The sequence below is a fragment of the Zonotrichia albicollis genome, chromosome 6, assembly GCF_047830755.1.
Source record: "Zonotrichia albicollis isolate bZonAlb1 chromosome 6, bZonAlb1.hap1, whole genome shotgun sequence".
Taxonomy (NCBI): Eukaryota; Metazoa; Chordata; class Aves; order Passeriformes; family Passerellidae; genus Zonotrichia; species Zonotrichia albicollis.
In genome coordinates, this window is record NC_133824.1 from 46,697,975 (window position 1) to 46,722,430 (window position 24,456).

Below are 24,456 nucleotides of genomic sequence, written 5' to 3' on the forward strand. Positions count from 1 at the left end.
ATAAAAATGTAATTAAACAGAAATTTAAACCACTGAACATTGACTGTCTGTGTGGAAAACAATGTGTATTTCTCAATTTATCTAAAAAAGAAAAAGTAATTGAAATAAAATATAATTAGCTGTAATTTGACAAAACAAACATGAATTAGAGGCCCAGACTTAAATTACTCAAAAGACATGATGGAGACCGGGAATATCTGTTTTCCTTAAAAACTTTTTATGCATGCAAGCTGAATTCAATAAGCATGGAGCTAATGAGAAAGCTTTAAAAAGGCAGTCACAGTCTGGTTTTGCACACAGCAAACCATTCCTCAAGTGAAGTACATGTCCAAGAGTTTGGTGAATTTATGAGCTGAATGCAAGAGTGAAAAGCAGCTCTGCATAACAGGGCTAAATTAAGCACACAAACCCTCCAAATGATAGTAATGTATAATGAAATCTTGAATAAACACAGTATTAAATGTACACATGATGCTCAAAACTCAAAAAAAATAATTTAAAATTATCTTGTTAAGAGCTCCACATTATTTTCCCTCAAATTACTTGGAAACCTATTTTTTAAAATGTAATCTAAATATTTAATAAAATATAATTTTGAAGTGCTAAAAGAAACTGGCAAGCTGGTACTGAATATTAGTATGTGCTTGCCTGCTTAAATATGAGACCTTGCCTCAAGAACTTAATCTCACACATTCCGCGTAATTATACCATTCATCTGAAGAAAAATAACCCATTTCCTGTGAGATATCACAAGTGGAGATGCATCAAGTTCACATAAATTAATGTGGGCCTCTCATATGTGGTAAGAAAATGATTACTTCTACTCCAAGTACTGTGTTCAGATTAAAACCAGAAAACAGCTGAAGGGAAAGCTTCCCAGCAGAGGCAGTGGACTGCTGTCAAGTGACTTCTCAAATTTAAAGAATAATTTGTAAATTCTCAAATCCTAATTGCTTCTGCTAGGCACTGATATACATGAGAGTTTTCTTTTAGTTTGTTATTTGGAGTCTACAATTTCCTTGAAACTACATCCCAAAGCTTCACAAGAAATTTGTAAGGCAGGTAAGAAAAATCTGTGGCAATAGCACTAATTTAGGCATTAACAGAATGAATAAGTCACAGTTTAGTAAGTCAGTTTTAGACTCTAGAAGTGTTCCAGGCCAGTTTGGGGGGAGCTCTGAGCTACCTGCTCTAGTGGAAGGTCCCTGTCCATAACAGAGCAGTTGGAACTGCATGACCTTAAAGGTCTCTTCTGTCCTAAACCATTCTATTCTATTCTCTTCCATAAGAAAGCTGATTCTTACTTGACTGCCAATTTCTGTCATTTACCACAGAACTCCTTGCAACATCTCTGCCAGTGATGCATTTTATTCTTGTTAAAATAACATTTTCTGATCAAGTAAAAGAACTCTAGAATACATGGGAAATGGTATAATATTAAAATACATAGCAAAACACTTTTTTATCTCTCAAAGGCAATGAAATTGGCCTTGATTTGGACACTTGAGTTAGGATTCTTGATTCTACTGTAAATAGCAAATTTTTTTTACTAAAATTTTTTTCAAGCAGCTTCACACTTCCATACTCATAATTCTCATATGAACTGCCTTGGCAAGTTCACTTTGTCAGTCACAGGAGAGCAGGATGGGGAACATGCCAAGAAAACACTGTGAAGATTTAAATTTAGGAAAAAATATCATTGCAATTCTGAAAATGTTAAAATCCCAGAGCATATGTGATTCAAATGCACAAGTGACATTTTATGACAATAGCTTGAAAGCAATTTTAGTAATATCCTTGAAAATGTTAAAAAGTGACAATATATTTTGTCAGTCAGAAAACTCAGGTGACTCCCCTGCTTGTAGGGCAAAGCAGCTGAACACACATGCATAGTGTTTTTACAATCTTGTGACTGCCAGAAAGCAAAAACTTCTGAATGATGTAACAACAGCCTTGAAGTCACTCAAGCCCATTTTAGGACTCTAAAAACAGCTCATTAAAAAAAAAAAAATTAAAAAAAGAGTTTGTGGTCCAGGCTAGTTCAGGTCAGGTAGAAAACATTAATCCTGGTCAGCAGCCATAGGAGTTCAGGATCCACACAAGTGAAACCTCATGGCCCTGTTGTCCAAACCTGCCTTGTCCGGGAGAGGGACAGGAACAACCAGAGCAGGAAGCTCTTTGCAGGGCCAGCTGGCTCCAATCACAAGGAATTGTTACAGATTCTCAGTGCTCAGGCTGCCCTACACAGGCCTTGGAAGAGAAGCTTTAACAGGAAGCTTAAGCTGCCGCACAACAGTGCAGTGTTGTACAACTCTACAGAGATGTCACAGAAGATTTCCATCACTTTTTTATTTGTGTGCCTTTAACTCTGCTCCCTTGGGAGCTTCCAGACTCATCTGCTCCTCAACTATTCCCAACAGTTGCCTCATCTCCTACTACCTGTGGTTCCCTGCTACCCAACTCTTTACTTCCTTTTTGTCCAAAGCCCTCCCCCGCCCAAAAAAAAAAAAAAAAAAAAAAAAAAAAAAAAATAGGGTAAAACTGACTCCACCTCTGTGGCTCAGGAGAGAACTGCTTCACATGGGTGACCAGGAGCCACCCAGACTTGCAGGGAGGCATGTGGAGGGCTGAGAGGGTGGCACAGGCAGTTTGGTCCATAATAGAGCAGCCACAAGGATCAGGGATGGAAGTAGAACCTCCAGACATTCTGGCTGTTAAGTTCTACCAGGCCCTCACTAAGCATACAGACAATGTGCTTTTGAAATGTTTATAATCCAGACAAATTCAGGTGATTTTTACATGAATGGGATGGTGAGGGGAGAAGGCATACAAAGATACTCTGCTGAAAGACCTACCATGCCAGGCAGTCAGGTAACAGCTTTACTGTATAACACCTGAATTCTTTAAAGCACTGTGGAAAAAAACCCAAAACAACAGAAAACTAGGAAACAGAAAATCCTCTGCAACCTGGCCATACTCTTAGATATTAATTAAAAGTCTAGACTGAACTTCAGAAAAAGACAGGCTGCATTAAGAAATACTGAAATGAAAACATTTGTTTTCTCAAAATAAATTTGAGACATAGAACCCAGGCCTTCCATCATGTAAAAGCATGATCATACTTGAAGCATGCAGAAAGCTACATGTGATGTAACATTTGACATTAAACATTAAAATGAACATGTGATGTTCATTTTCTTTTTGTCAGAACTGTTTTGCAATCTGTGCATTTGGGCATGCAGGGAAAAGGTGGGGAAGATTCTCCTGAAAGAGAATGGGGAAGGTGATAGACACCAGACAGCGCTCTAGATGAGAAGAAATTTCAAACTTTTTTGTTGAAAATTTTGTTGAGTGGCAGAAAGCAAATTCACCAACTTTAAACTCCTTCTGATGCCCTCTCCTTGCTTGTAAGTCCTTATCTCACAATAAGCTGTTTTACTTAGAGTGACTTACAGTCAGGCTGTAGAACTTGACCTGCAGCAAGAGCCAAGAGTGACAACAGCTATGAAAATGATCAAATTTTCACAGCACTGGCTAGTAGCAAACCTTAAGTAGGCTTATGAGCAGTGTTTTGGTTAAAATTACTCCACCACAATTTTGTGCCTAAAACAAACACTTATCTAAAATGAAGCATTTTGCACAGTGACCTGATTCATGAACTATCACATTACCACAGTCCTTTTAAGACCTACATCTAAAAGGCCTGGAAAATGTATTAAAAATTTAATGCTTTTATATCAGGAGGTTGGAAATTTTCATTTCTCCCACTTAACATGCACATTCAGGATTGGAATTAATGATGTTTGCTAGATTTTAATATTTTTCATCTCTAAATAAGTTTTATACAGCAAGTCTTTTGTACTAAAATACATTTCACGTAGGTGAGTTTAAAAAGCCCCAATTAAATCTTCTTCAGCTAATAGATGTTATCAGATGGTAGTCTTGATGAATTTGTATCCAGCTGGGGTGTTTATCTTAAGGCAGGAAATTAACACTCAGCACATGTGCAGCTTAGATGGAAGGCAGGACAAATCAGTGCAGAGCTCACTGCTGCCAGTTTTTTCCAACCATGTTAAAGTAGAGGATGTTTTCACCTAAAGTCCGGAATGTAGTGTCCCCAAAGCTAATGGCAGTGTCTCATCTTTAACTGAGGATATGCCAGACAATAAATCCTCTCTTTCTTTACATCAGTTTGCATAAAAACTAATTTGGTTAGCCTGTATTAGAATATGAATCCCAATATAACCAGTTAGATGGTGCCTGGGCCAGTTCTGACCCTCGCTGCTGGGCCAAAGGCAGCACTGTGGTGTTTTACCCCAGAGATACCTTGGCTGGCGGAGAGTGCAGCGGGGCACAAGACGCAAGTCCAGGCTTGTCAGGACTCCGTTTACCTCAGGAGAGAGAGCTTCTGGCGATGGTGAAGATAAGAAAGGGAGTGGATTCTGCTAGAGGGTTATATCCAGATGTTTATTCCATGGGTGCAGAGGTCTGCACTGGGACAATTCCTCCAACAGAATAAAGGCCGCATGGTCTCATTAACATTTTAAGCTCAGGGCAGGGGAAGGGGAGGGGACAGGTGAGCCACCAACCAGGTGAAGGGGCAGGGTCTCAAGGGACTAGGGACACCTATCACACGACGCCTTGCTGGTATGTTAGCCTGATTGACAGGGCACACTCAGCGAGGGGCGAGGGGGAAGGGAGAAGGTAAAACAGGACATTGCAACACACCGCAACAGCCTGTGATTTCCTAATCACAGTAAGATTCTTTACTTCAGCTAACAACAGACAAAAAAATCCAACCTCAGTTTATTAAAGCATGAAGCTACTTTTTATCTGTGGTATAGATTACTGCAAATAGGGAAGACCCATCTGTTACTGATTTTTCATATTTATCTGGAATGAAAACATGTCAAGTCATGTAGATGCCACACAAATTTGAAGCAAACTGATGAAATGCCTGAGGAACACCCACCTGCCTCTCACTAGTTCCAGTGTATGACCATCTACTGCTGTGGCAAATAAAGCACTGAGAAAGACTGCAAACCAAAAAAAGCCCATCTCCATATTTCACACACACATGAATTGCATAACATCTTCTATATCTGTAAAAGCAACACTAGTTGTTGAAGTGCAAGCCTAAGTTCTGTTCTCAAAGTTTAAAGTTTGCTTTAATAACATCACAAAGGTCATTTTTGGACAGTTTTGATATATGTCTTTCTGTTCTGAACCATTTATAAGCCTCCAGTTCAAAATGATAAACAACTGCTTGAGCAATTTAGGTTCTCATCCCTTAGGTTATAAAATATTTGAGGAACTCAAAGGATTTCAGCTGAAGGATCATTCATAGTTTCATCAATTAAGCAAAACACCCTAATAAAGCAACAAATAGATTTGATTTCACAAAGCCCTAAATATACACAGACATGTTTCAGCCTCAGGTTTCCAGCAAGTGTCAGAAAACACCTTTGCAAGTAAGAGAGCTTACTTTGGCTGGAGGAGAGCTGTTGTGCTGGGCCTCTTTTGCTTGTCCCTTGTCTTCAGGTAAGGTTGGCATGGTGGGCAGCGTGAAGCACGTGGAACTGCAAGGTTGACTAAGAGGACCATGCACTGCTGGCAGTATCTGTTTCAAGTTAGCCTGAAGGCATAAGCTCTGCGAGGCCTCGTGATCTGCAGGCTGGGTTGGATGCCAAAAATACAAATCAAATCCATTTAAAACTCTATGCTCCAAAACTGAGATCACTTTACAATAACAAACAGTATTAAGGTTTAAATTTAAAATGCTGTCTTGTGTCTTAGTAACTAAAGCTTTCAAGGTCAAGTACAACTTAGCAAATGCATTCAAAACAGACAACCTTCTGTTCTTGTTGCTATTTCCATCTCTTTTCTCCATCTTACAATTTTCATTTTGTCATTATGATGTGACCAAACTGCCTTCTCTAAATATCCTCTAAGAAGTAAACAGCATCCTGTTACCATATCCTGGATATCACAGAACATCAGAATGGTTCAGGTTGGAAGGGACCACAGGGTCATCTGGTCCAACCTCCCTGTTCAAGCTGCATCATCCCAGAGCTCATGAAACAGAATTGCATCCAGAAAGTTCCTGAATATCCCCAGTGAGGGAGACTCCACAGCCTCTTCAGACAATCTGTTCCAGTGCAATCTGCTCAGAAGTTCTTCCTCATGTTCACGTGGAACTTCCTGTGCATCAGTTTCTGCCCCTGACTCTTCTCTATTGCTCAGCACCACCAAGCAGAGTCTGGATCCATCCTCTGCCACTTCCATCCAGATACTGACAGACATTGCTAGGGTCCCCTCTCAGTCATCTCTTCCGTAATATGCCTTTAGTATCTAATAGCCTTAATGCTACAGAGCATGATCTCTGATCTCAGAGGATCAAAACTGGAACCCTAGAGGGTGGCACTTCTCCTTTGAGCAAGGTGAATTGTGAAAAGACTTGGTGTACCTCTGCACAAGACAACAAGGGCAAGACACTTTCAAAGCAAAACAGCAGAAATGCCCAAAGAAGGAAAAAAAAAAAAAATCACTGCCTATTAGGTGAGAAAATTCTTATTATTAGTATCAAGGGGAGGCAATGCATTCACAAGGGTAACATCAGCATGAAAGCCTGCACCAAAGTCTGAGGATCAGCAGTGCAAAGCACAAATCAGTCCTTGGATTGGCAGTGGATGGGTTGCAATACTTACTGTGTCACCTGCCCAGGAGTCAGGGAGCTGTCCTCAGCAGTGTCCTCATGAATGCTCACTGCACTCCCCGGCGGTGCCTGCAGGACACACACACACACACAGCTGAGGCCACCTGGTGCCCACACTGTGTCTCCACCAGGAACTGCTGCCTACTGCATTGCGAATGAACCTGCTACAGTTTTCCTTTCCATTTCAGGGGTGGGCAAAGAAATGTATTCAGGAACATGCTGGTTTATTGAGGTTGCCAATTTCATTTGTCAAAATACATCTGTTGCTTTAAAATTAAAGCAAAAAGAGGCAAAACCATTCACAAGAAACACTGAAGCAGTCTCAGTAGTGACAAGTGCCTCACCTCAGCTCTCATAGAAGAAAATCTGTGTTGTAAAACCTACAGAATGTGTGAAAACTTTGAACTACAGAAGCAGCTAAGACCCATGCTTTTATTATGTTCATTTCACATTAAGTTGGAAACTTAATTTTCTCTTTCACTAGAAGAGGAATACAAGGCCATCTCACATGATAATGCAGAATGAATAGATTGTAAAAATGATCCTACACAAGTATTGGTGACTTCAGAAAAAAGTAATTATATCATTGCAGTTCCTCAATAACACCTCTGAAAAAGATGCAGCACATGTGGCATCATTATGAAGACCAAGATACAGATTCTCTGACTCTTTTTGAGCAGTGGGCATAAAGATTTTTCAGAGCAGTGCATGCTGTCGGAACAGCATGTTTCAAGCTTTTCTAGACATGTACCTGTTACAGGTGATTTTCTAACTCTACAAAACTAAGTGGCAGTTCATGTTTGTATCATGATTTTACCCACCCCTGACTTCAAACAAGAGTAGAGAAAACTTGCTATGAATAAAATCTTTAAAAATGGCTATTAAGGCAAAACAATTAAAGTCCCTAATAGGATGGAAAAGACCTATTTATGATTATGTATATTTTAATAAATCCACAGGTTAGACAGATACTGAACAGCTGTATGTTTCAATAATTAAGTTTTTTTGTATCAAACCCAGTCACCAACTATTAGCAACACATGAAACTGAGGTGGAAAAAAGGTAACTAAAAAAAGGGACACAGACTTACTTTTAATCTCTGTAACAAAATCCTGCCATCCTACACAATTTCAGAGTTTGCAAGAACTCAGTTTCAAATTTAAAAAAAAAAAAAAAAAAAGAGAGAGAAAGAAAAAATACAAATCTGGCTATCTATCTAATCCCTCTTAGTGTTCCCCTTATGAATTTATTATGGTTCTGACACATTCAACCCAATGCTGGGCCTGAAAAATCAGCAATGTTTCAAGTCATGGCCAAAGCATGCTTGCAGTCCTACATGGAATTGTAGAAGCTATTGCACCAAAGTGGTTTATTCCCAGTCTAAACTGAGTTCTTAGTACATACTAAACTTAAAGTAATGCAACTTATCTTGAAACAAGAAAGAGCTATTAAGCACGTCAAGTTTCAGTTCATTTTTCAGATTTAAAAAGCAAAAAATCTTTAAAGGAAAAATAAATAAATAATCAGGCTTGTCTAAGAATAGAAAGGGACAAATCCCAAGCTGTGTTGTCCTAGAGATGCAGCACAGAAAGTACAGCCAAGGGAAAACAGAGGGTAGAAAGATGAATTTATGCCACCTTAACAACCCCCAGATTTGGAGTGGACTGAGTTCAGGCTGTCTCCAACACAATTAGAACCCTACTCTGATTTCCTTACAGAGATATCTTGCAAATAGGAATAAGCTTCAAATCTCTGTGCTGATCAGTAGGAAAATTTCTTCTTCTGACTTTCCATTTTTTCCTAGTACAACTCCAGAAAACCCCAGTGCTGAGGACTGTACTGGAGCAGTGAAAGCTTACACATAATTATTCATACTCTTAGGCTTCTTGAATCAAACACCATCTTTGCACATCTCAACTGCATTGCTGCAGTCCACTACACTGCCAAAGTGAGGGGTACTGCATTTTGGTATTTCAGTATAAGGATGTGGGTCAATTAATAAACTGTATGATTTAGAATTCCAAAATAATTAACTTTCAGACTAAAAGCTTAATTTTAACCCGGGCAGTGTTCTTAAAGTCAGTAGCCCATATTTTTAAAAGACTATGATGCTTACCCAGCACAAACATCATATATTGTAAATGCAAGTGGATATACCATGCTCTGCAAGAAGTTCTGCCATTTTCTAATCAGTTACTGCCTCCTACACTAGTAGGAAAGGCAAAGGTTTAGAAAAGATGGAAACCTAAATATTAGTGAAAAAATGTTCTTCCATCACTGCTGAAGTGACCTTATGCCCCTTTAGCTGAGCAATGAAAACAGCCCCAGTAAGTGTCAAATGGAGTCAAAATGCACAAAAATAAGAGATTTTGTGAGAACACTCTCCAAGAATTAGAGGAGCTTATCTGCATCTCAAAACGTAGATAGAAGATAAAGAAATGCCCTTGGAAATTTTATGTCACTAGAAGGTACATTTTTTCTTTTTCAGCAGAGCATTAGGGTAGAGGGCCGCCTTGGAGCTTACAGAAATTTACACTTCTATTTGCAAAACCAGCTGACAGCCTTACTGAACCCTGAGCTAGAGTGTGTAGAGCTTGACTAGCCTGCTTCTAAGCCTGGCTCACCTGCCAGCTGAACAGCCTTTGGAATCATGCTACCATGAGCGTTGCCAGCTTTGCCTCCTTTCCACAGGAACAAACATGTTTCAGTCAAAGAAGGAAACGGTGTTAGCAACATGTGCAATTCAGTGAGGGACCAACTGAAACACCTGTAATTATTGGCCCTGAAGACTCTGAAAAGAGAGCTTAAAAATACACCTGCACTTTGAAAACAGTTAAGGTGCATGAACACATACTAGCATCCTAGGCATGGGGATAATTTCAAGATCCTCTTATTTCTATTTAATTTCTTTTTTTTTTCTTCTTTAATCAAGCTCCCGCTGGCCTGCCTCTATCTTATCAAAGGATTTAATTAGATTATTCTAATGTTTTCTCAAAGTAAGTGATCTCCCCCAAAACTCAATTCTTTCAGAAATGACAAAAGCTTCAAAATTATCTTTTAAAATTAAATACTTGTAGAGATTAACTCACATGTCACAGGCAGAATGGACGTGGGTGAAGATCTACAATTTCAGTATACACGAGCCTTGTGCACCTACAAAATGAGTGAAAAAACACACAAAGAAATTACCTATCCAGTTCACAAAATTCTGCTCATTCCCACACTAAGAGGAGACAATCTAAAGAAAAAAAGTAAGAAAAAGAAATAAGAGAGAGGATGGAGTGCTTTTAACATTTTGGTCTGTTATTATAAACTTACTGCTTAAAATAGTTAGGAAAAAAATTATATCCTGAGCTCAAATTTGTAGTCAGATACAGATCAGTGAATGCAGAGAACTTTCTTTTACCACTGTGTAGGCTTAGAGTTCAATCTCCAGGAAATGGAGATCTGGGAGCTCAATTCCATAAAAGGGAAAAGTATTTAGAGGCCCTTGGCTTTCAGTGTGTTCTCTCTGCAAGTTATTTTACCATAGCAGAGAAAGTTAAGTATAATCAGTTAACTTCCCCTGGCTGAGTCATGGCTGAGTCCATGTCAGCAAGGGCTCAGAGAAAGGTGCTTTACTCCATCCCCACTGATAGCTGGGCACCTGACCCCAAATGCTCTATCACATCCTAAGGAGGGAACACAAAAAAAAGAGCAGAAAAAACCACTTAAGAAAGCATTTTATTAATAATTCTTGACCTCATGCTGCCTGTGGTCAAGTCTCGTTTGTCAAAACAGGAGCTACTTGCTCATGGTGCAGCAGCTGAACTGCACAATTCTGAGTGGCTTTTTGCAACTTTTTTCCTGTGCAGTGGTTGTAAAACACTACCAAATTGAAAAGGTAACTTTTAGCACTCCTTTTGGTATAGTTGTAAAAACACATGGAATTCATGTAACATTTTGCAGCTTTGATGTACTTAAGACCCAGTAAACTTCCTTCAAACAAAGTCTGAGCAAAACAGGGTGTTCTTCTTATGCTTGTACCAAAAAAGTGTTTTCAAACACAAAGCATGATTATAGCTTAAGATATACAGTTTGTTGGCATACATTAACTATCCCCTAAAATTTTAAAAACCCAAAACCACAACAAAACAAAAGAAACAAACCCCCTAAAAACAGATGCAGAATATCTAAATAGAAACACTTTGAAATTTTGCATTAGGACTCCAAGATCTTTGTATAATAGGAACATTCATTGGGAAAAGGAAAAAGAATGCCACAACTGAAGCTGACTCATGTACATTCTTGCCCTTTGTGACAAAAGGTCCTACATGGAAACTGGGAGACATTTTCTTTATTGTCTGCAACACAGGGAAAAAAATGACTAGTAGTTTCCTACTGCAGCTCAGTTTTATGACAAAAGAGTGGTTTTTCATGTTAAATACTCAAGTTTGCAAAATATTAAGATCCTGCTACAGCCAATTTACCAAACCACACAGCCATAGCCCCAGGACAAAAATAAGGCACCTCTGTGATAACTTCAGTGAGTTCCAGCCACACTAAACCCATACAACTGCTCGAGGGAAAACCTGGAAGACAAAGTGGTGTTTCTGCTTTTAGGATACAGAACAATTCTATTGAGGCATGCAGTGTATCTGCAACCATTGTGTGAATTCAAAGGATCTGTTCTCGTTCTGAGACTAATTCCTGAGTATTGAGATTCCTGAGTGACTTCAATAAAAATTATTGACAATCAGAACACTTTCAGGTTGCAGCCTCAGAGACAAGGGTTAAATGTGAATAATTCTGTCACAAAAATATTTTAAAGGAAGAAACTAGCAAAAGCTGAAAGAAAATACAATTCCTAAACTCTCCTCAAACTCAGTGGTTACAGATGTCCTTGGAACTACAAGCTACACATGTAGGACTTGATTTACAGAGCAGCATGACAGGAAAGAATCTCCTTTTCTGCTTCCTGTTTTCCTCATAGCTCAGGAACACACAAAACTGGATGGCTTTCAATTATCTGCTTGAATGAGAGAAAGGAAAAGTTGGGTCAGGCAGAAAGTAAAATGTTTTGATGCATGCCCAGCCTGACATGCATCCTGGGAGAATATCTCCAATAATGGGCAGTTATGACACTGTTAAGACTGAAAACCAAAAGGTTTGGGGCTGAAAGGTGATGCTGTTCCATTATCAACAAGACCAACCCCTACAACAAGGCATTTGGTTTGATTATGTATCAAAAATTTACATCAGAGTTTAAGGAAATCTGAAAACTAATTCTAAAAGGGTTTAGTGGAAAATTTCTTCTGGGAGTTCTGCACTTAACTCCTAGAGGATCCATTCTGGTCCCAACTTCAGCTTTTCCTTGATACATTAAGAGAAAAAGCAATTGGACCTATTTCACTCACAGACAAACATTTTAACATAGCTAAATGGAATTTTAGGTCTTACTAAAAGATCATAACTGTGTTCAAAAATAGCACTTTTCTTTCTGTAAAATGTCAACTTCATTTGTTTTAACAATGTTTTTACAGTTTCTGTTTTGTTAGCAGTCAGTGTTTAGATTTATTTCTCTTGCAGCAAAGCATCTTTGGAGTGGCTTACAATGACTTTTTTTGCCTTGCAAGAATTCTAGGCTGAATTTTATGCTGCAGACAATCAGCAAACAGATGAAGAATGTACATATTTTAGAAACACTGAGGAGCAGTATTTCACAAGCTTTTTAGACTAGTAGACCCAGATTTTTAAAAAAGGTATTTCTTTTAAGGAAAGCCTATTTTAGATAGCCTGAAAATTTCCCAATACCACTTTTTGGTGGTTTTTTTTTAAGAGGCAAGTAGGAGTCAATGTTGCATGAATCAAACTTTTATAAGTTACTCTGGTTTGGATGCAATTTTTTTATTTTCAGGGGTTTTTTATCTAGCACTAATGAAAATATAAGGAAATGAGGTTATAAGCAGCACAACCTCCCTATGAAAACAAATGGTTTTAAGAATTGCATACAAGTTCAGGAAAAAAATATGTTCTGCTTCACTTGCAGTTTTTATTCATTCTGGGGCATTTCTTTGAACAAATATTTTTGAGACAGAACTCCAAAATGGCAATTTTATCTGGTTAAGTCTGCACCTAAGATACTGGACTCAGCTCTCTTATGAGAAGGATGTCTTACTGTCCTATTTTTTTTTCCTTATCATGGGCTTTCAGCTGGAAAAGTGAGAAGACAACAAAAAGCACTGCTCAGGCAGGTGGCCTCTAGGAAATTAGTTGGGATGAACTTTGAGGTACTTTAAAATAAAATTTTAAATATACATATATATATATATATATATAGTGAAAAAGATGGTACATGTGATATTAAGGAAGAATGAATCCCTGATTTATTCAGTATTATGTATAAGTTAAAGAATTCAGCCAACAGTAGCAAACCTGATGATCAGAAGACTGTCAGATCTCAATGCATAGTTGCTATATTTCTTAACTTGAAGATTATTTTTTATAAACTTTAAGGAAATGCAGCTTAAAGGAATAATGTGAATATAGAGTGGGAGGATATTTGGCATGGAGAACAAGGATTTCTAAGCATAAGGAACAGCATATAAGAAAGTGTGAAGGTAAGAGTGGGAGAGCAGTACACTTGGTGTCATTCAGGAGAGCAGTTCAAAACAAACCCAGAGCTAGGAAGTACCTGGAAAAAAGTCTATTACAGCATAAAGGCAGTGATCTTAAAACAGGATATATAAAAAAAAAGTTGAAATAATATTTGAGTAAAAAACATTTCTCTCTTCCTCCTCCTAGACGACTTCCTATTTAAAAGCAGAATTGTTTAGGAGGCAGTGCCAGCCTTGTTGTGTGGTGATGCAGGACCTGTGCCCTGATCAATCTCCCAACAGAAATTGCACCATTCAGGATACCAGGAGATGATAATACTGCCCAACATGCTTTTGCCTAAATGAGCATCACCTACTCAGTCACACAGAGTCACTTGGGTTTCTTTCTTCTACTCCTTCTCACAGATTTGGAAAAATCTAGATATGTTTCTTAGACTGCATGTATTATTCATCACATTCTAGTTACACATTTATTTTTGTCTACAGTGTAGGCAGAGTTGGGAGATTGAGTTGATATTTTCTCAAATTGCCACTTGTCTATATTCTTAGTCAATGCAAAAAGAGAACAAATAAGTTTGTGTGGAGGGGAGACAGATAAGATTAGGGGGAAACAAAATAATCAGAGTCCTTGGTGTCAGTTCATACTTTTTAAAGAAAAACCTTAAGATTTCTATATGAAGTAAAATGTTTGAAAGCAATTTCTACATAGAAACATTCTATAAATTATTCTGCTTTGCAGGGCAGCAGGATATCAACTTTGCATAATTTGGAAAAAACTACTACCAAGGGCCTGACTAGAAACATAAATAAGTTGAAGGCAATTAGGGCAGAACACTATTGCTTAATGACCCAGGAGTCTTGTTGCTAGTCAAGCAAAAAATTTTCCAAATGAAGAAATCAAACTAAATTCTGTCTTTCCCAATCACAAAGGGTAATCCCAGAGGGTGAACTTGGTTGAACAAACCAGCAATAAATAGCTTTCTTTGGGATCTCAAATGCAATTGTGGGCTTTCAATCAGGGAGATTATACTTGGCTTTCTATCTTGCATAGATAAAGGGCAAAGCAGCAAAACAAGCATTTTATTCCCATTTTATCCTTGCTGGACACAATCAGATTGACATTTGCTTACTTTAATGATACATGGACATCTATTTTTGCATTGAAAAATGAACACACACCAAAAGAGCATGAAGGTGTTTCATTTTTATGAGAAAAGAATTATGGCTCTTAGTCCACTGAATGTTTTTTCACGTACTGCTGTACACCAGGACAGGAATATCTTCTCTATCAACTTATCCAAATAAACAGCCATTGTGTGGATTTTGACTGCTTACATTTTTCTATAGACCTGCTAGTTCACTCCTCCAGGCTGCAATGTCCCAGCTTGGATCTGGGGATGCTGTATGTTAGGTCACAAGAATTGCTGCTTTTGCTAGGAACAGTCCAATTTTATTCCTAGAGTACACATGAAACCAGCAGGCCTAGCTGTCTGTGAAAAAACAAAGCTCATCATGTCACCTCTTCCTTCCGGCCAGCACACAATACAGAAGCGTGAAAAAGCAGTAATACTTTGTAATGCCACATTTTAAGCTTTTTTCCTAGAAACAGACAATTTTGAGGGCAGCAGAAACACTAATTTCTCTTATCAATATCTAGCTCTAAAAACAGGTATAACAGCAGCAGCAGCAACAAAACCAACAAAAATATATTAATAATACAAAGGATGACTGCTCAATTTTAGTATTCCCCAAAGAGGTGGGGTGAGGGAAGAAGGTGTGATGTCAAAGCAAAATTGGAGCCAAAAGCTCTATTTTTCTCAAAAGATCTATTAATGCAATACAATATTCTGCAAACACACTTTTTTTTGCCTGTATTGCTGAATCATTTACAGATTTCTGAGGACTGTGTTATTCCTTGCTACTGACTGTGCTTCTGGGACATTATAAATACTCTGAATAGAACCAAGACGTAGTCACACGGTGTTATTTTCACACTACAAAGTTCTTACAGTAAGCATTCCTAAACTGATGCATTTTTTCATTTAAATTTAATTTTTAGAAGGTGTGATAGGAAGAGGCAGCATATTTACAGCACAGTTCAACTTACTATGTAAAGGCAGGCTTTCAGTAGCTTGGATGAAGCCTGATCTTGGTTGGTTTGTTTGGTTTAGTTTTTTTAAACTGGTACTTAAAAGCTAAGGCCCACAATATTCAGAGACAGAAAGATCACATTGTTACTGATGCATTTAGCAAAGATATTCTATGTGCATTTTACTGGCCAAGTTAGCAATGAATTGGATTGGATGACCCTCCAATGAGGCACATGCTGAATCAGCAACAAATTCCTCAGAGTCCCTCTTTTGCTAATTGGGCTAATTGAGGCAGTTATTAAATTCAAGGTGAAACCAACAAAGCAAATCTGATTTAATAATTTGAGGGCTGTGAAGGTGTTGCAATAGACAGGATGACAGTAACTAAGACAGAGGTGAAATAAATCCTCCAAAATTCATACGTCATATAGAAACAAGCTGTTAGCACAGAGACTGTTTCATCAGGTGTGCTCATGACATGGCTGTTCTTATATCTCCCAAGGTAATATGTTAATTTGCATTCTTTAAAAGGTTATTTTATAATACAGGCCAAGCACTGAGTTAAACTTCAGTCATAACATCTGGTGAACTTTGTGAGATGCACCCTTCTGCAAGCAGCCTTTACATAGAATATAAATTGAATTGTGCTATAAATATGCTGCCTTTTCCTATCACAATTTGTAAAAATTAAATTTAAAATAAAAATTACATCAGTTTCGGAATGCTTGCTCTAAGAACTTCATAGTGTGAAAATAACACTGTGTCCAAACTCCCAGTGCACACAAAGCCTTAAAATGAAAGGACTGAGGACAGCTGAGTTCTGACTAAAATTTTTAGCAGAGCAGTGCATCATATCACCATTACAACTGAGTGACTACACAGATGCTTTATCTGATAACTGAAAAGTAATGCTCTGCCTCCTGTCCCTGGTTTGAAAATACCAGCATCCCAAGGGGATACTTATTCTCAGGTAGCACTTGCAACCCTCTCTCAGGTAATCTCTGGCTGCATCTCTGACTTGAAAAGTGTCACGGTTCTCTCCTGCTCTTAGATCCCCAAATCAGCTACTTGGCCTGAACTCTATGTGGCCAGAAGGAGACTTCCCAGTGGTTGCAATCAAGAACCCATGGCCAAAATCACAGGGTAAATAATTTGCCCTTTTTAATCCTTATTTGAAATCCAGATGCAGTAGCTTCAGGAAAATTTAACCTGAGCTGTTCATTTTAATATGGGGGAAAGGGAGAAAGCACACTGCTTCATCTCTTCAGAAAGAACAGATTTGCTGACTTGCAGAAAGGAGGGTCTGAAAATGAAAGCAAGCAGTTATTTGTGAGAAAAGAGAAGCAAGTCCCCATTTCCTGTGCTCTCGAAGTTTGCATGCCATCAGAATCTAAAATGAGGGACAAGAGATTACTGCTAGTACCAAAAAAACCCAAACAAAAAACCCCAAACCAGCTCCAGAGCTGCCTTGCCACTACATCTGACAAAGCCTCTACTCACAGAATCTCAAGATTGGGAGCACATGGTAATGCTAAAAAGCAAAAAATTGCTAAAAGCAACTCAACCTTTCATTTTTCAGGTGTCCTTAAAAGTAAGGAAGTGAATGTTCTCTTACACCTTCCACTTCAAAAGCACCTCAACCATTCTATTTGTCTTCCAGGTATTAACATCAAGGTCCTAAAGGAGAATTTGACCATCTCCTTGCAGTGTCCTCACTTTAAGGTCACAGTGGTGTATTCTGCATATGGACCAGGCTGAAGTCAGCATTTCCAAAGCTAACCTTTGATGATTTAAGTGAATGAAGTACAATTCATTCACTTAAATCATCTTACAAATTCTTACAAAAAGTAAGAATTCCTCTTACTTTTAAGCTCTTCTCAGCTGCTTGTTAAAATTCTAGATTCAGGATCTCTACAATTTGCACTCTAATTGGAATATTATACTTATTGGTTTGCATCTCCTAGAAAACATGGTAAGAAAAATAACTTCATTTTCCTTCAGAAGGCTACCAGATACCACACTCTGAGAATACATAGTTTATTAACCTTATTTCTGCCATTTTCAATTACTGTTTTTCAAAACCTAGGACTTGGAAAGTTAATAATAAAAATCAAAACTATCAGAAAAATAAAGGAATTTTTATGCATTGACTGGCACATACTTTACCAAAACCCCACATTTTTCTGAGTAGTAAGACAGTTCAGAAAAAAAGCTTTGAAGAAAACAACAGCTCTGCTCTTCTGGAAGAGCACAAGCCAAGTGGAGCAAAATGTTCCTCACGTCCTTTGTGAAAATCTTTCCCTGATAAAATTATTTAGCCAACACCATTCCATTCCTGATTATATCCAGGAGCTGATCCAAAAAATAATGTACCAGCTTTATAAACAATCTCATCTCATCAACATCTAAAAAAACCCCACACTCATTTGGAATGGTTTAATCAGTGTTGTGCACAGAGAGGCCCTAGGAAAGAGATGAGCTTAAACCAGAGAACTACTTCTGCAGGGAAAGAGAACTCTACACTTGGGAGCTGCATTTCATATACTAGTTTTGATATTTTTACCTCAAAATTTAAAATTAAAATAGGGGATGTGAGAAGGGCATAAAAAGGAACTGAATTATTCTTATTCTATTAGGCTTTAAAAAAAATTCCAGGACATGCCAGGGGTCAAGGTTTGCCACAAAAATATCAGACCTACTGCAATTGTCTGGTTTTTCCAGGGCACTACATTTCTGCAGTAAGAGCAGTGAGTAAGGCATGGAATTGCATTTCAGTCCCTCAGTTCACAAGCAGCAAATAACTGAGTTTGTACAACACTTCCTGTTCCATTGCAGCTGCTGACAGTGTGGTATCTCCTGGGAGAGGAGCAAGGAGAAAAAGTGGGAAAGGAGCAGCAATCACATCTTGACACTGAGCTAAATTGACCCAAATTCATGTTTCTTAGTCCTGTTTTAGTTATATTGCACTGTATAAACTATGCTGGAACTCAGTATTGCTCTTATTGCTCTACTAAGAAATTGTCATGGGGATGTAATAATGCTAATTTTACAACTTGATATATGATGAGTCAAAATGGCATTCTGTATTTGCCTACTTATAAACAATTAGTATAGAATTAGCCACAAACATTAAGATTTATTACCTTACCTGTCTTTTCTTTCTTTATGTCAAATAAAGTAAACAAGGTTGCATTAAAGTAATGGAACCCATTATTTAAAGTTTAAAACACTTGTAGAGAATTATGGAACGAAAAAGATTGAGTAATTCTAATATATTATGAAAGAAAAAATACAAAACAAGGTAAATTATTTAGAAAATATCTCTTAAAAGAAGATATAGAAACTCACTGCAATTTTAACAATACCATAAATCTACATATTTAAGACTAATCTTAACAGAAGAAATGCTGAAATACCAATGCATCCAAAGTTTTACTGTTAATCAAAGTTTTAGAGGTTTAGAGTGCCTCTGGACAACATTCTGGCAAATGCCAAGAAAAAAAAAGCTGTGCATTATCTACCTGAGGTAATGGAAGGGAAATAAAAAGACTTAGAGACCAAGATAAAGGCACACAATGAAGGATGCTCATTCTTTCCAAACATCTCCTTCAATATTTTGATGTTGACCTTGAACTGCTTTGTTATTCTGCCCAAACAAAACAAACTTCTGATTTGAGAACTGATTGCTTTATAACTTGATTATCACTTAAGACTTTCATCCTAGTTCCTAACTTTTAGATAATAACTGTCCTAGATAAGAAATTTATGTAATAGCTTATTACTAACTAGATCCAGATACAAGAATGATAAATTAATACAGGACTGTCCAGCAGTCTGAACTTTGCTATTTCATTAAATTCCTTAACAGAAATCAACAAGCATTTTAATACAGGCAACACGTATTTCTCAAGGTGAGGTTAGGATAAAATTTTCTATCACGCATCTTAAGGAATCGGCTCCCACAGGACAAAAGAGAAATACCTCCTGTAACTGAAGGAAGAAAAAGGACAGAAGCTGCTCTGTGTGCTGCAGACATTACACTTCCATGGGTGCTGAGGTGTTCAACATAGTCCCGAAGAATCTGGAAAAGTGTGTCTGTACAGATGATTATAGATGAGGTGGGAAAATCAGAACCAAAGACAGCCAAGGTAGTTTATGCAATATTGAGCACCTGAATAACAAAATATCAGGTGAAAAAGGCAAGCAGATGCACATGACAAAAAAACAAATATAAAAAACACTTAGTTAAATAAGAGTCTGTCATTATATTTTACAAGTTAGGAAAGAGCTCAGAGTAATTTTGAATAGTTCTCTGAAAATAGCATTCAGCAGCAGCCAAAAAGGCAAATATCAAGAAGAGGAAAGAGCTGGAAACAGCATAGAATATGAGACCAAATCCTTAAAACAGTTCTAGTCACATCTCAAAAAACCCAAAAAAACAATCAAAACAAGCACACACATCCCCCAAAAGAACAACAACTAACCCCCAACAACATAAAAACAAACGGTTCATAGAAGAAAAACTGGTCAATAATTGCAAATGGTTTCCATGCAAAAAGGACACTTCTGGATAGAAACAGGCTAGAAAGTGATGAATAGACTGAATAGGGTGGCCTATTAATAATTTGCCCTCAAATCCTCACAGTACATATGGATAAGAATGCCAAAAGAAGTTACTAGGCAGTTTTGAGTAGAAAAGAAGTTCCTTCACAACAGTATGTAAATAAATAATTGAATTTGTTACCACAGTTGAAAAATAATTGCAGCACAGAAGTCAGTTCAAACAGAGATCAGATGCATGTAGAGGAGATGTACAGCAGTAATTCTATACAGCCCCTGGAACGGCCTGAGCTGCAGATGTTGAGAACAGTGAGTGCTAAGGAAGGGTTCCGTTTTTGGCATAGCATGAACATGATCCTTATGTAGGATCAGATGAATGGTTTGCAAGACCTGGATGTGCAGCCCTTATGTTCAGTGGTGGAAGCAACTTCAGTTTCTGCAAGAAACTGATTGTGAGAAAGTAAACAAAGGAGAAGTGCTTTTTTGTTCACCATGTGTAATTGGCAATGCTGAAGAAATGGATGGACAGAACAGGCAGAAGAAAGCAATGGGAAAAAAGGACTTTTTCTTGCATTTTTCTAGCTAATACAAACAGTACATGGTAAGAGCACAGCCAGGACTAAGACCCAGGATGATACTGTGCTGGATTCCTCAGCAGCTTCCATGAAGAAGTAAACATATCTCAGCCTGAAGAATGTCTGGCATCTCCCTGCTTTGTCACGTTTTAGATTCTTGCAGATGAGCAATATTCAGATGTTTTTAAGAGGCTATTAGGGTGGTAGGTCACTGAAAGTGCTTTCAGTTCTTTAAGATGCACCATAGAGAAAGAATTGAATTTCACAGGAGAAATGACAGTAAACAAGCACTTTCCAAACTTTGCACTCATACACACAAAGGCACATTTGCTTGCACACACACTAAAGGACATACCTCATTTTAGGGCTCTGTGAAGAAAATTCCATTTGTCTTCAATGCCTTTTAATAGAAGACATAGGTGCAAATCAATATAGAAGCTTCCAGAAAATCAAGAAGCTGAGACTGGGGAGAAGGTTTACACAGCTCTCAATTACAAAGCATTATTGCTGTTCTCCATCTTTTTCCTACTCATTATCACTGAAACCCAGAACAGCCCAGGCTGGAAGAGACCTTGAAAGATTGACCTGCCCAATCCATTGTGGGAAAAGGAACCTGGATGAGATTATTGACCATCCTCTCTGCCATTTGAAAACCTCCAGCAATGGGGACACTACCACAACTCTGGGTTGGTTGTACTAGTGAATGATTGTTCTCACTGCAAAAATATCTCTTTTTTTGAGATGACACCTCTCCCTGTCACATATATTCAGCTGTACAATCCTGCCTACACTTCTGGTCCAAAGCCTCACACGTGTCTGAGTCAGAAAAAACATGAGAATAATCTCAGCTCAAATCAATGGTACAAACTGGGGATATGTCTTAAGATGCTCTTGCACTCCTACTGGTTTTCTCTTACAGAATATACAGCAGTAGGAATAAATCCATTTTCTGGGATAGAGGCTTGAAATACCTCTTCTCTTCCTCTAATATTTCTTATTAGTTCAGCCAGTATAAACATCAGGTTTTATCAGGCAAAGAAATGTAAAAAACAAAAATATAAGATTGGTCTATGATACAGTGGATGGCCTTCCCCCCTGAGCTATTAAAAACTTGAAAAAGGCCACATGACTTTACAACTCTAGAAGTTGTTTCACACTCTAAGTATTATTTCCCTGGTGCACCAGAAAACTCAATCTATAACAAATTCCACAATAAAGTTGCCTTAACAAAGAGATAATACATATCATTCCAAGTTTTCATTCACTATGGCTAGATACTCCATCATAGATGCACAAGATCAAAACAAACTACATTTAATTCTTGTCTAGAAAATTTTGTGAGAAACCTACTTTTTTTTCCCACAAAGCACAATCGAAGCTTCCACTCTCTACTTTGAAGAGACAAACTGTACATTTTGTGTGCCTCTAAACCTGAAGGTTTTCCCTGTGCTCTTTTGCTGCAGCACAACTATGCCTTCAACTTGGCAGGTCACACCTTGTCCTCCATTTGTAAGGTTTGCAGGATAGGACCAAGCAGGGAAAGCTCCCTAATATCAAATCCTGGGAGTACTGGTAAGTAAAGGAACACGACAAACAGTTCTTCCAACACCCAAAAGCCAAATTTTCACCTCAGCATCCCTCTTCCCCTTGAAGCTCTCAAGCTCAGTTTTGCCTTACATATTGTGATTTGATAACCATTATGAGACGTTATCTAGTTTGCTTGTGTCTCTTTATCAATTCAGTTAAACTGAACACAACCTTTGCATTAGTCCTATTATAGTTATTAGAGTTGATATAAAGAAATGAAAACTTGATAAGCTGAGGAAACAATTGTTTCACAGACAAGGCAGATATCTGCTTTTACTTGTCAGCTGAAATTGCTGTTTTCATTCAAAGATTCATCAGGTGGGATATGGCTGGATACAGTTGCTAAATGCTGATCAAAGATCTCTTTCAAGTGTTCCTACCAAAACCAATAACAGCAAAGTTGATGTTCCTTGTGGGGAAGGATCAAGAGAAGAGCCTAGACCCATTTAATTCTGTTTATCATCTTCACTACTGCATTATTAATAATACCACTTGCCTTCAACATACTGACAGGCATGAGAATATGTATAAAGGGAACCATCATGAGGACTCACTTTAGCCTAAGGCTATTTGTCTCCTGAATTTTTCTGGTAGCTTGGTTTGGGTTGGTTTGTTGGGGTTTTTTTCTTGTTTTTGAATCAACATAAGTTCCTGCCCTAAAACCAGGAATTTAATTTAGGCTCTCTGAATTGCATTCTGCAAGAACCTTTTGCTTCTCAGATGACTACAGAGAAGCCCAGGGAGATAAGCTTTGTTAGGTTAAAATTAATAATTTTTATACAATGGTCTTTCCTGAAGTGACTTACTTCAGATTACCTTCCATAAAATTCTCTTGGGGCAGTGGAAGGAATAGCAAGCTAAAGAGAGAGTTTCTATCCTTCTCTTAATTCTTAATTATATTGGCTAAGAATTTATGTTCTTAAGAACTAAAATCTTAATTTCCTTTATTAATGTTCTATCCAAATTCTAGGCTGCAATAATTAGGAAATCATCTTCCCAATATTTTTCCTCACAGATCAAAAGAAATAAGAGAGAAATAGAAAGCCAGAACTTAGAACTAAAGTTTATAAGGCTTTTGAGAAACATTTAATGTGTGTTCCACTCATCTTTTTTCACATCTTCCCTTCATTTCTTCTTTATATCCAACAACTGACTAGAAACAGGTAACAATTCCCTAGCTAGCTTAACAAACAAAATATATAATGTCTATACCTATGCAAAAAAATAATTTAAATCTATCTAAATAGAAATACCAATGATACTTTTTGATCTCTGCAAATAACAGGATATAAAATTGTGTTGAACATGTTTCTAAGGCATGTAAATATTTTTTCCAACACAAACTTTTTTGTTGTTGTGTTTCTTAGTTAGAATAATGTTTATTTGAATTTCCATGTCACTTAAAGACAACCTACAAATTCATTTTCTAAGTGCTCCCTCCAAGTGTTTGTTTTTAAGGTTGTTGAAAACAAAAAGGTATATTTTTACAGAACAAAGAGGATAAAGTTACTAACTGAACATGCCATTTATGTAATTTTGTTAAAGGAAATATTTAAATTTAAAGTCAGAGCCAGCTATGATTTTTTTTTCTAAAATTCTCATTATCAAGTTAAATCAGAAACAATTTTCTTAAGAAACAATGGGATTTAGAAGACTAAAAAACAGGGCAACTACAGTACTTACCATAACAATTTGCCAACCTGTATGAATGGCACCACACTTCTCTATCACACTTAGAAAAAATCCACTTCAATTCTAAATGTGTTAAGTGGACTTTTGAACTGAGGTGAAGCAAAAAGCAAATTTGAATCACAGAGACTGTTTGAATTACAATCAGTTCCTTCAATGAACAGACTGCAGAGCTTCATGAAATATTCAACTACAGAGTTACCAATTACACTATATCAGTGCTTTTGGCATTAAAAATTTAATTTTCTTCATTTTTTTAAGCAAAGTGGAGTAATGGAATTTTATTTAGTTCACTCATTAGGTTCATACTCCATCTTCACTTTTATTTCTTCAACTATAGTAACCCAAAATTCGGGCATTTATAAATCACACAAAATTTCTAGCCAGGTTACTCTGCAAAGACAGGCAGCAGTTACTTGTTCAGTTACTCTCACAAAGCTGCCCAGCTGCAGCCCTTACTGTGATGGGTTAATATTCCTGAGGAAGGTCAGAATATTGAAAACATGCTGAATATTCTTTGCACTGGTACATTATTTAATCTTATTAACTGACTAGAACATTAAATTTCACCCACTTAAATCATTACTCTATAGCACAAACACAGCAGAAAATAATGGAACTGTGTGCTTAAGAAAGTCAGGGAT

At 37.5% G+C, this 24,456-nt stretch overlaps 1 protein-coding gene across 9 annotated transcripts in view; it reads right to left on the reverse strand.

The window, feature by feature from the left end:
• The window catches only part of IRAG1 (inositol 1,4,5-triphosphate receptor associated 1), a 73,966-nt gene that overhangs the window by 25,439 nt on the left and 24,071 nt on the right, over positions 1 to 24,456 (reverse strand). For 7 of the 9 annotated variants that reach the window (XM_026797735.2, XM_074543443.1, XM_026797734.2 and 4 more), the window contains 3 exons: positions 9,805 to 9,868; positions 6,708 to 6,784; positions 5,486 to 5,674 (listed from right to left, as the gene is read on the reverse strand). In XM_026797735.2, the coding sequence (XP_026653536.2) occupies positions 5,486 to 5,554 (69 nt within the window). In that variant the 5' untranslated portion in view covers positions 5,555 to 5,674; positions 6,708 to 6,784; positions 9,805 to 9,868. Of the gene's footprint in view, positions 1 to 5,485; positions 5,675 to 6,707; positions 6,785 to 9,804; positions 9,869 to 10,033; positions 10,100 to 20,891; positions 20,954 to 24,456 lie in introns of those variants that run through there. The other 2 variants (XM_074543444.1, XM_074543441.1) reach the window with 2 other exon arrangements.